A 13060-nucleotide genomic window follows, 5' to 3' on the forward strand; every position below is an offset into this window, starting at 1 on the left:
AAGGCTTTATAAATATTTTTATTTACTAAAGCTTCACATGATTTTGATTCTATGCCTGTTTATACAACCAAAGATAGCTTTTTTAGCTGCTGCCACACACTGCTGGTTTATTTAAGTTATCATCCACTAGGACTCCAAGGTCCCTCTCACAGTTACTGTTTTTGAGCCAGGTTTTGCCTAATCTGTACTTGTACCTTTGGTTTTTCTTGCGTGTAATTTTAATCCATGTAAAACCTTACTTTTTTCCACACTAAATTTCATTTTTTTGGATAGGGCCCATTGTTCAAGTCTGTCAAGATCTTTTTCAGCTTGTCTTCTGGGGTGTTGGCTATTCCTACCAGCTTAGTGTTGTGGCTCCGTTACCTGAGCCTGTGTCATCGGCAGGAGAGGACTCCGAGAGTGAAGGAGAGGAGTTGGCAAGGCCTCCCTCTCCAGGACCCTCCTCTCTGGCAATGCCTTCGGTGTCTGCCGAAGGGCAAGAGATAGGGCCGGGGCCAAGCACGTCCACGCAGCCACAGGTGGACAGTGATGAGGGAAATGAGTCTTGGCTGGATCCTCGGCAGCGTCGCAGAGATAAGCGCGCGCAACAGAAGAAAAGGCGTGCCAGAGATTAAGCTGAGTCACTGGACCACACCCCACAGGGTATAAAAGGGGGTGAGGTGGCCATTCAGACTCTGTGACGGACAAAACTAACTACTATCGAGTCACATTGCATCTTTGGAAACAACATTATCGGCCTTGGATTTATTTTACGAACTGGACAATTCTTGACTCTGTGTATTTTGTTTGTGAGTAAAGTTCTTGGCAAGCAACTACTGGGTTGCTGCCAAGCTTCTTATCGGAAGAATTGGTTGTCTGCCAGTTTATTTAACCCCCGGCTGTCTGTTTGTGTGCGTGTGTGAGACGGGGACAGAACACTTAGTGTCATCTGCAAATTTGATGAGTTTCCCCTTCTATTCCCTCATCTAAGTCATTTATGAAGATATTGAAGTGTACTGGGCCTAAAACAGAACTTCTGTTTATTATAAATAAATATAATTATAAATAACCCTTCTGCTTATTTACATCCATATAGATGTAGTATCATTAAGGACTACTCATTGAGTATGTTGTCATCCAGTTACAAATTCATCAGATGGTGATGCTGTCTATCCCACATTTTCCTAGCTTACCAACAAGTAGGTTGCGGTCTACTTTGTCAAATGCCTTGCTGAAGTTTATGTCCACAGCATTTTGCTGGTCTACTAATTTGGTCACTTTGTCAAAGAATGAAATAAGATTGGTTTGGCATGATCTCTTTTTAACAAACTCATGCTGGCTTTTATTTATAACTTTATTTGTTTCTCGATGTTCGCACATCTGTTTTTTAATTATATTTTGCAGTATCTTCCCAGGTATTGATGTAAAACTGATTGGTCTGTAGTTTCCTGGGTCTGTTTTTTTCTCCTTTTTTGAAGATGGGAACCACATCTGCTGTTTTCCAGTCACTAGGTAATTCCCCAGTGTTCCAGGATTTTTGAAAGATATGGTACAATAGTTCTGCCAGCTCCTTCAGAACTTTATTTCAAAATGTATTGCTGCATTTCCAGCAAGTCAGTTATTTTGCAAATTTCTTAAGGTTTCATTACTGAATCAACCTTTGACCAGGTTTTAAAGTTCCATTACACTTCTCCTTGCAGAAGAAATTAAATATTTACAGAAAAGAAAAAGCTGAAGGCTCAAGTAAGCTTTGTTTGATATGTTCATGTAAAGAACAATGGGTTCTTTCACCTTTGGATTAAAATTCAACATAATTGACAAGAATAATTCTATGCTTCATTATATTTGCCAGCAATCTATATGGTTTTTACTTACCTTTTTTTTCTGGAGACTTTCATATGGAGGGAAGGTGTTGGTAATACCTATGGATGGCAGTCACTGGCTCAGTATTCAACCAGTTATGGAACGCCTTCAGCACAGAGGACATCAAGTAGTAGCTGTGGTTCCTGATGTTAATTTGCTGATGAAACCATCTGATCATTACATAGTGAAAACATTTGCTGTGCCCTATTCAACGGAATATTTGAAAACAGAACTTCAGAAATTGGGTTATAAGATTTTTGTACATCAGCCTTTCCTGGCAAGAATTACTGAGACATTTGGAAGAATAAGGAATATTACAATGTTTTACTTAAATAACTGTAAACAGCTTTTGTACAACAAAGATTTGATTACTTACCTTCAAGATAACAAATTCAGTGTTGTAGTTATGGATCCAGTGTCTCCATGTGGTCAAATTGTGGCTGAATATTTATCCATCCCTTCTCTTTTCTTCTTACGTGGAATTCCATGTGGTTTAGATTCTGAGGCGACTAAGTGTCCAAACCCACTTTCCTATATCCCCAAATTCTATACAGGCAGTACTGATCATATGACATTTAATCAACGAGTAAATAATTTTTTATTTGGCTCATTTCAGTTCATGGTGTGTTACTTTGTTTACTCACCATTTGAAATTTTGATCAAGGAATTCCTGCATCGAGATATGACAGTACTAGAGCTATATAGCCAAGCTTCCATTTGGCTTCTTCGCTATGACTTTGTATTTGAATATCCAAGGCCTATCATGCCAAATATGATTTTCATTGGGGGTATAAACTGTGCAAAGGAGAATCCATTAACACAGGTTGGTTTTTTTATTTTTTTATAGTCATATATATTTTTCAAAGTGTTAAATTAGGATTGAAATATTTTGACAAAATTGGGACAGTCAATGCTAAACTATCAAGTGCTATTTGCCAGAGAATGAAAGAGTATGAAAATTGTGTAAACTGGCCTGGTTAAGCATGCTTTACTTACAAAAGCAATATTATTCTAATAAATACTTTTAAAATCATATTCATTTAATTTATGCAGCTTTGTTCAGAAGCAAAAAAAAAAAAATAAGTGAATGGAAGACAAATAGATATGTGAAATGTTTGGGGAATTAAGGACTAGATTACTAATGATTAGCTGCTTAAGAATTCTGGAAAAGGCTCTTTCCAATAATTGGGAAAATCAGACAAAAATTATATCTAGAAATATACAGTATGTTTCTGAACTGTAAAATATAGTTAAGCCAACTGATGCTGGCAACATGGATTATTAAAATGTCAACTATAGATTTTAAATATTAGCCTTTTATAATATTAAATTATGTAGTTGGTATAGAAAATAATGTATTTTAATGAATTCAAGATGACTATTTGGCACTTGAACATTGACTAGACTGAAACATAATTTGGTTATTATAAATTATAACTTGGTGTGTTGTGATTTATAACCCAAATAAGTTATTGTAATTTTTTAAATTTTTACCTTTCAATTGAATTATTGTGTTTCACTCTTTGCTAAATTATTTGCAAGTGAAATGTTTTTGTTTAGTCATCTATTAAGATGGGAGATTCTATTCAAACTTTCAAATAACTTATCTTTGAAATTTTATTTTGATAGGAGTTTGAAAGCATATTGGAGAAATCTGGTGAAGATGGAGTTGTGGTGTTTTCTCTGGGATCAATGCTTTCTGAAATTCAAATGAAAAAAGCCATGGAAATTGCTGAAGGATTGGGAACAATACCACAGACAGTAAGAAAAGCAAATCTAAAATTTATTGTGTATATGAAGATATATTCTCTGTTAAACCAAGTGAGAAACAAGGATAATGGGATGAAATTTAAGGAAAAGAAAGTCTGGATAAATATTACTGGGCAGAAATTTCTTGACAGAAATTACTTCCCCCTTCATCACAACAAGTGTGAAGTAAAATATTAAAACCTTTAAAATACAACAAATTATCTCTTCTTTCCATACCGTACAGTATTTGCTTATCCATATCCTAGTTACTTACAAACAGTGCCTTAAAACCTTGTCATTTCAGTCTTGATCAACAAAAATCCATTAAGGGTTACCAGAAATAACATACTTTTTAAACATTGATCAAATAAATTTCATATTCCTTCTTCTTTACTTTTAACAATCTTAATATTTAGTCCTCTTCAAATAATGTTCTAAAACTTGATTTCTTTTCCTATTTTCTTTATTCCTTCTCAAAAAATTCCTCAAAGCTTTAACAAGCTTCTTTTGTAAATCCAATATAAGAAAATTATTCTGATTACTCTCTTGATTTTTTCTTTTCTCTGTCCAGCATTGTATCTTTTTCCACATCATTTTGTAGCCTATTATTTTTAAATCCATGTTAAGATCAGTCTAAGTTAAGGTGACCAGATTTTAACATTGGTAAAGAGGGACACCATTGTGGGCGTGGCTTATTTTGTGGGTGTGGCTTGGAGGTCATGTGACTGGTGGGCGTGGCTAGCTGGTCATGTGACCAGGTGGCCATGGCTATGTGTATAGGGACTACTCAGAGGGCTGAAAAAAGTCATTTCTGACAGGTCCTCGCACTTTTGACTGGTCCTCACACTTATGACCATCCTCACATTTATGCCCGTGCAGCATTCTTAACAACCATGTCACTCATTTCACAACTGCTTCTCTTCACCATGGTGATAAGATAGGGCAAAAAACATAAAATGTGAGGACAGTCGTAAGTTTGAGGACTGGTCAAAAGTGCGAGGACCAGTCACAAAAGGACTAACCAGAGGGCTGAAAAAAGTCATTTCTGACAGGTCCTCACACTTTTGACTGGTCCTCACACTTATGACCATCCTCACATTTATGCCCGTGCAGCATTCTTAACAACCATGTCACTCATTTCACAACTGCTTCTCTTCACCATGGTGATAAGATAGGGCAAAAAACGTAAAATGTGAGGACAGTCGTAAGTTTGAGGACTGGTCAAACGTGCGAGGACCAGTCAAAAATAACTTTTTCAGCCCTCTGAGTAGTCCATATGCATTAAAGGATACAGCAATAGAGAGGGATGAAGGAAGGGAAATTAGAGTAGGAGTGAGGGTAAGAGAGGGAGGAAGAGAGGAGGAGAAGGAGAAAGGAAGAGGAAGTAGGGAGGAGAAAAAGAGGGTGGAGGGAAGAGAAAGTAAGAAGGAAAGAAAAGAGAGAGGTGGTAGGTTTGAGGAGAAAGATTGCTGTACAATAAAAAAGATGAAAGGGAAGAAAGCCAACCCCAAGCAAATATAAAGATATTAAGATAAAGAATGAATTGTTAAACTTTAAAGAATAAAAGAGAACAAATATAGATAAATAGCAATAATTAGAAACACACATACAAACATACAATGTATTTTCTTTGAACAGAATATTTGGCTGGTTCACAAATTTAAACAGTGTTTAGTCATTTCAATTAAATTTACAATTTCTATATTTCCTTTTTGCCATATTTATTCCTCATCTATTTTTTTAAAAAACCAATATTACCCTTCATCCTCATCTCTAATCTTAATCAAATTCAATTTTCCCTTCTATTCTATATTATACCCTTTCCCATTGTCATCTATTTTTATATCCATCCTCACATTGGTTAATTATGTAATTATGTAATACAGTTGTTTAATACAAATTCAACATTTTAATATAAATCGTTAAGTTAGATAACTATCTTTTTTGTATATTAATCAATATGAACATGAATATTCAAATTATTTCCATGCAATCCAATTTCTTACAAATCAATTAATTATATTTACCAATAATAATAAACCAAATAATTTCCCCCATATATTCCTCCAAACCACAACTTAACCATTTCTGCTTTCAACACAATATACAATTATTAATAGTATCTCAATTATTACAATTCCCTAGTTAAATAGAGGTTTTTTTCTTTTGTGTTTTAAAATTCTCTCTCCTCTTTTGCCCTACATTTCCCATTGTTTGCAGTTTTGTACCTACCTTTTTTGGTGAGGAAAAAGAAAAAGAAAAAGAAATCTCTCTCTGCCTCATTTTGTCACGTTGCAGCTTTACTTTCGCTTTCGCTTTTTCAGCATAGCTAAGGGGAAAAAAATCTGTTCCAGGAACTCTTTGCAGCCAATTAACCTATGCGGAAGCTGTAGGGGGCTGTTTTTTCTATTTTTGCAGGCTGTTTTTTCTATTTTTGCACTCATTTGTTTTCTTTTAACACTGATCAGCTGTAGGTCGGCCCTTTGAAGCTCCGCGGCAAGAGTTTAAACAGTTTTTTTTCCTCTAGCCATCATCTGGGACTCAGGAGGCAGCCAGGACTCAGGAGGCAGAATGAAAAATCGGGACTTTTTTAAAACGCTGCGGGACGCGGGACAAATTGCTAAAAATCGGGACTGTCCCGCCAAAAGCGGGACGTCTGGTCACCTTAGTCTAAGTGTTGCTGGCAAAACTTGTTCCTCTCCTATAACATCTTTTAAACAGTATCTATAGTGTTTAATTTCTGGGTCCATTATTCCAAATATCCTTCAGTATGCCCAATGTTAAAATATTTCATTCCATTCTGTATTAGTAAGCAAAATGTAAATGTTCTTCTCTTTTAATTGTAATCTTTAGTCCCTTCTAGTTTCCTATAGTGTTCAACCTTCAAAGTCACATGCTATTCATGATTTTTAAGAAAAAAATTCAAAAGCATTTTACCACAGGAAGGATTTTTATAATTTATTTCAAAAATTTATTTCAAATCCATCTGAAGCCTTAGTCCATTTTTAATTTTCCAAAATCAAGATTCTAATAATCCTTCTGCTGTTCATTTTAAAAAATTAAGTTCTTGTACTTGTATTTAAAACTTCTTAAATAGAAATATGAAGGAAGCTTATCTGGTGCTGTAACTTGTTGATCCAAAGGTTCTTAATAGCTGAAAAGCAGTTACAGTAACAACCAATTTCTGAAAGTGATTAGAAAAGGAAGTATGTAAACCTAATATCCTTTCTATGGCACTGACCATGGTTTGAGCATGATGGCCAATCCTTCCTTTCCTGGAATTCAAAACCTGCCAGAGATGGCCAGTCTACTCATTGATTATTCACTAGTTCTGTTGTGGTTATCAGCTCTATTTATGGCAGAGCCATCTTCAGTTCACTATTTATTCCTTAGAAGTTGCTGCCCAACATTTTTTAAACAGTTGTAAATTTAAAGGAAGTGCTTCTGCCACTCTGCAAGCAATGGAACAGCCGTTTGACATTTCCAATATTTCTTGTCTACATGGGTTTTTAATTTTTCACTGTGGCTCTTTCCCCTCAAAGAGTCATGGAAGACTGAAGTACAGCGTAGATTGGATTAGTATAAAACCCATTTCAGTTTATATATATTCTGCTGTTCTAAATGTATGCTTGTCAACTGAAGTCATTATGAGTATTTCAGTTGACAATATCTATTAAAATGGTACTTGTTTTGAGTATCTTTCTTGTAGATTAAAATGTTAATAAATTAACTAGTTCAGATTTATATAAATATGAATTATCTATCTATCTATCTATCTATCTATCTATCTTTATCACTTGCTATATATTTTAATCTATGAAGGTGTTGTGGAGATATACCGGTGAAGCTCCAATCAATCTTGCCAACAATACAAAGCTGTTTAATTGGCTTCCACAGAATGATCTACTTGGTATGTTTGGGTCAGAAATTAAGGGGCCTTGTTTTTAATGAAGGTTTGACTCTGCTTCCAATCTGTTATGGTGCTAAATATGAGTAACTTAATATGTATTACCCTACATCAGCTAATACCAAATGCTATGAAGTAATGCAAACTTGGATGTATCTATTCCCAAAATCTTTTTGGGAAAAGCGAAATCATTCCTCATGAAACATTGTACCAATATTATCTTTTAAAACCTAAGGAAAGTGTTGAATCAGACCTAATCTGGCTGTTTATCATGTTGCTCCTGCAAGGATACAAATATAATCAGAGCAAAAACTGATCAAATGACCCATTTTTTCCTGTGAACACTGTTTTCCTCAGATGATTTGGAGAGTTCACCTTCCACCTAGCACAGTGGTTCTCAACCTTCCTAATGCCGCGACCCTTTAATACAGTTCCTCATGTTGTGGTGACCCCCAACCAGGGGTGGGTTCTAAAATTTTTTACTACCGGTTCTGTGGGCGTGGCTTATTTTGTGGGCGTGGCTTGGAGGTCATGTGACTGGGTGGGTGTGGCTAGCTGGTCATGTGACCAAGTGGCCATGGCTATGTGTATAGGACTACTCAGAGGGCTGAAAAAAGTGATTTCTAACAGGTCCTCGCACTTTTGATCGGTCTTCGCACTTATGACTGGTCATCATTTAATCCCATTGTAGCATTCTTAACAACCGTGTCACCCATTTCACAACTGCTTCTCTTCACCATGGTGACAAGATAGGGCAAAAACGTAAAATGTGAGGACAGTCGTAAGTTCGAGGACTGGTCAAAAGTGCGAGGACCAGTCAGAAATAACTTCTTCAGCCCTCTGAGTAGTCCATATGCATAAAAGGATACAGCAATAGAGAGGGATGAAGGAAGGGAAGGGAAATTAGAGTAGGAGTGAGGGTAAGAGAGGGAGGAAGAGAGGAGGAGAAGGAGAAAGGAAGAGGAAGTAGAGAGGAGAAGAAGAGGGGGAGGAAGAGAAAGTAAGAAGGAAAGAAAAGAGAGAGGTGGTAGGTTTGAGGAGAAAGATTGCTGTACAATAAAAAAGATGAAAGGGAAGAAAGCCAACCCCAAACAAATATAAAGATATTAAGAAAAAGAATGAATTTATTTATTTATTTATTTATTATTGGATTTCTATACCGCCCTACTCCCGAAGGACTCAGGGCGGTGAACAGCCACAAAATAAAACGTTAAACTTTAAAGAATAAAAGAGAACAAATATGAATAAATAACAATAATTAGAAACACACATACAAACATACAATGTATTTTCTTTGAATAGAGTATTTGGCCGGTTCACAAATTTAAACAGTGTTTAGTCATTTCAATTAAATTTACAATTTCTATATTTCCTTTTTGCCATATTCCTTTTTGCTATATTTCCTTTATGCCATACCATATTTGCCATTATTCCTCATCTATTTTTGTAAAAAACCAATATTACCCTTCATCCTCATCTCTAATCTTAATCAAATTCAATTTTTCTCTTCTCTTCTATATTATACCCCTTCCCATTGTCATCTATTTTTATATCCATCCTCACATTGATTAATTATGTAATATTACAGTTGTTTAATATAAATTCAACATTTTAATATAAATCAATTAGTTATATAACTACCTTTTTTCTATATTAATCAATATGAACATGAATATTCCAATTATTTCCATGCAATCCAATTTCTTACAAATAAAATTAATTATATTTACCAATAATAATAAACCAAATAATTTCCCCCATATATTCCTCCAAACCACAACTTAACCATTTCTGCTTTCAACACAATATACAATTAATAGTATCTGAATTATTACAATTTCCTAGTTAAATAGAGGTTTTTTTCTTTTGTGTTTTAAAATCTTGAACTCTCCTCTTTTTCCCTAAATTTCCCATTGTTTGCACCTACCTTTTTTGGTGAGGAAAAAAAAGAAATCTGCCTGCCTAATTTTCCAATGTTGCAGCAACAGCAAAGCCAACAGCCTGCTTTACTTTCAGTTTCGTTTTTCAGCATAGCTAGGGGAAAAAAATCTGCTCCAGCAAGCGAGCAAGCAGCAGAGCCCTGAGCAAAACAGCTGAGAGCAAATCAGCTGAGAGTCGGGAGCCGATCTAATCAAGGGCTAATTAGCCTATGCTGAAGCTCCGGGGGCCAATAAAATTACAAAAAAACACCGAACCATTTGTTAAATTGCTGGCTCGCCCGCCCCTCGCCCACCACTATTTATTGGCAATAAATAGAGGTGCGGAGGGGCAGGGCAAGGGGCGGGACGGAACTGGCAGAATCCCACCACTGGCTATAGGGCGGCCCTTTGAAGCCCCACGGCAAGAATTTAAACAGTTTTTTTCCCTCTAGCCATCAGCTGGGACTCAGGAGGCAGCAATAGATTGGGAGTGGGCGGGATAAGCGAATGGCCGGCGATCCAACAGAGCAGAGAGTGAGGGTGAGTGAAGGCGTGGGGGGGGCGAGAGAGGGCTTTGGCGACCCCTGTGAAATGGCTGTTCGACCCCCAAAGGGGTCGCGACCCCCAGGTTGAGAACCGCTGACCTAGCATAAAATGCCTGTTCCTGGGTACAATAATTAGTATTTCTTCTCAATGCTTTTTCAGGGAAAAAGAATGGATGAATGGGTAGGTGGTGTCTGTAGTTTGGCATTTCATTATTATTTTTCTTTTATTTTCAGTGATTGTTAAAAATTCATTTAAAAATGCATAGGTTTTGATAGGCTATGCTAGATTTTTTTCAAGAAGTTCCAAGGTTTAAAACTCTTCTGTTCATTCATGTAGATCCCTAAATTAATTACGCAAAAACAGCCTGGGTTATTCTTTTTATGCTGTAATACAAGAAATAGAGATTGTGATCGAAAGATTGCTTTCTACCCTTGAGGAGAGTTGAGATCTGAAATAAACAGGGATAGTGATAGATAGAGGGCATTTATATTCTGCTCTGGAGATATCCCACCAGACAAAGGACACATATATATGAACTGACAGTCTATAGCTATACCACAATATCCACTGTTGGGGATTATGAAGAGGAAAGAAGTTTCCTCTCATAATTCTTCAATAGTTGTTAATCGCATATTAATATTTTAACAATTACTCTTTGATTTATATGGCTCTATTTATAACAATGCAAATTCATCATATATGATTACCTAGCTTTATAGCTAGCAGAAAAATAAGCATGCTTGTCTTTTTCCACCTTCTCATCTTGAACAGCTCATTCAAAAACCAGAGCTTTTATCACACATGCGGGCTCCCATGGGATCTATGAGGGGATTTGCCATGGTGTACCAATGGTATTAATACCACTTTTTGGAGATCAAGCAGACAACGCAGTGCGGATAGAGTCTCGAGGAGCAGGAGTAAAGCTGGATGCAGTTAAAATGACATCAAAGGACTTGTCAAACGCACTGAGGACTGTTATTTATGATAAAAGGTAAGTAATAGAAGAGATGTGGTAGGGTTTCTCATAGACATTCCCACTTGCAGATACAGATTACTTAGCTGAGAGAAGAGCCCTCTGTATGTTTTGCCACCTTCCGCAGTGCAAAGGATGACGGGTGAGTCCCGCTTTTCGCTTTCAATCCACTCACCGCTCGCTTGCAGCAACTGGGATCACTGTGGGCAGCACCGACAACAAGCGGAGGCAGAGGAATGGGGCCGCCCACTCCGTGTCCAGCAGCCGCTTCAAGCACATTTCAGGCAGCCATGAACTCATCTAACTCTTGGTCCCTCCCAAGCCAGCGACAGGGAAGAACTTTCAGCCAGAGCAGCCTGGTGCAATCTAATGCTTTTATTTTACAAATAGAAAACCTGGTTACTATGGTACTTCTTCTCCTTCTTCTCTTCTTTGCTGGCCTCGCTTTTTTCTTTCTCCTTTTCCTTGTCATCTTTCTTCTCCTTCTTATTCTCCTCCTTCTCCTTCTCCTGCCCCTCCTTCTTCTCGATATCTCTGTTGGCAATCTTGTTGATGAAGTTGTGCAGCACTACCACCAAACAGATCAGGTGAGACAGGGAGTGGGGCGGGGGTGCCACGCCATGGCCCCCGCACACGCACCACCTCCTGTGCTGGCCACACCTACCCCCTACCCCCAGAGCTGGCGCTCTTAACTAAGGCTTATTTTTGGGGTAGGCACATTCTAACAAATCATGCTAGGGCTTATTTTCTGGTTGGGTCTTATCCCCGGGGAAACACGATACGTTAACATTTTTTTAAATGTATTAGAATTTATTGACTTTAGAATTTTTTTAAAGAAAAGTTTAGCCTTTTAAAATGATTTTTTTTAAAGTTTCTCTTTAAGGTTAAAGAATTTGAAAGAGTACAGTGAACTTTTTTTAATATAAATGATCATAGTCTACAAAGATTAATAAGTGTAAATAGAAATATACTGAGTATAACTTTCCACAGCAAAGAAAAAAAAAGAAAAAATGGATTTGTTTGAGATTGCGATGTAAATTGTTTTAAACAAAGAGATTTTACCTGGTAGTATTTTTTATTGGGATATTGTTTCTGGTTTTTATGCTCAATATAGAAAAATATGAAATTTAGAGTTTGAAGATATAATAATTGTATAAGTTATAGAATTGGCTTGCACTAATTGGTAATATAAAAAGTTGAGATTATAACTATATTAGTATTTTGCCTTTGTTTTTTCTTTGTTTTTTCTTTTCCCTAAAACTTTCAAATTTCTGCTATGGGCCTTCTATTTTCCAGCCAAATTGCTACCTCTTCAAATATAGTCGGTCCAATTGTAACTCTGGTTTGGCTAGAATTGTTTGCAACTGGGTATCCTCTTCAATTGATTGGAAAACTTGGTAATTTTATCAAGCTTTTTACCAGAGTTTTCAATTTGAGCTTGTAGATTAAAAAGCATTTTTTTCTAAAGGCAACCCATCGGGCTTTATCTTTAAGCTGATGTATTGTTTGCATTTTTAATATAGAGCACTCTTTTCTGTATTTGAGTTTACACAGCCAATGAAAACAATTCCTTTCAAAGACAAAACAGTTAAATGTACTGTAACAAAATGGTCACACAAAACATTAAAACAATATTTCTCACAATGAAGGTGGTAAGAAAAAAAGGAAAAAGTTCCATCAAAACTTTTTTAAAAATCCAGCTTTGTAAGAGTTAAACCGTGTAGTGAAATCTGATATATTTATTTATGTATTTATTTATTGGTTCGATTTATATGCTGCCCTTCTCCGGAGACTCAGGGCAGCTTACAGTGCGTTAAGGAATAGCCTTCATATTTTTGTATATACCTGCTTAGTAGGGCTTTTGGGCCCCCCTAAGCGGTGTTCATTTTTATACAAAGTCAGTTTATTTCCCCCCACAATCTGGGTCCTCATTTTACCTATCTCGGAAGGATGGAAGGCTGAGTCAACCTTGAGCCTGGTAAGATTTTTTTTTTAAATTTTTTTAAAAATTTAAAAAAATTTGATTTATATGCCGCCCTTCTCCGGAGACTCAGGGTGGCTTACAATGCATTAAGCAATAGCCTTCATACTTTTGTATATTTATACAAAGTCAGCTTATTGCCC

The 13060-nt window shown here is 36.4% G+C and overlaps 1 protein-coding gene across 3 annotated transcripts in view; it reads left to right on the top strand.

Annotated features, from left to right (window-relative positions):
- The first annotated feature begins 289 nt into the window (after positions 1-289).
- The window catches only part of UGT1A1 (UDP glucuronosyltransferase family 1 member A1), a 39860-nt gene continuing 27089 nt past the window's right edge, over positions 290-13060 (top strand). The window contains exons 1-4 of one of the 3 annotated variants that reach the window (XM_034426211.3): positions 290-2665; positions 3472-3603; positions 7414-7501; positions 10735-10954. In XM_034426211.3, coding sequence (XP_034282102.2) covers positions 1757-2665; positions 3472-3603; positions 7414-7501; positions 10735-10954 — 1349 coding nt within the window. In that variant the 5' untranslated portion in view covers positions 290-1756. The remainder of the gene's footprint in view (positions 2666-3471; positions 3604-7413; positions 7502-10734; positions 10955-13060) is intronic. The other 2 variants (XM_034426213.2, XM_034426212.3) reach the window with 2 other exon arrangements.

The sequence above is a fragment of the Pantherophis guttatus genome, chromosome 1 (genome assembly GCF_059756535.1).
Source record: "Pantherophis guttatus breed Tessera chromosome 1, ASM5975653v1, whole genome shotgun sequence".
Taxonomy (NCBI): domain Eukaryota; kingdom Metazoa; phylum Chordata; class Lepidosauria; order Squamata; family Colubridae; genus Pantherophis; species Pantherophis guttatus.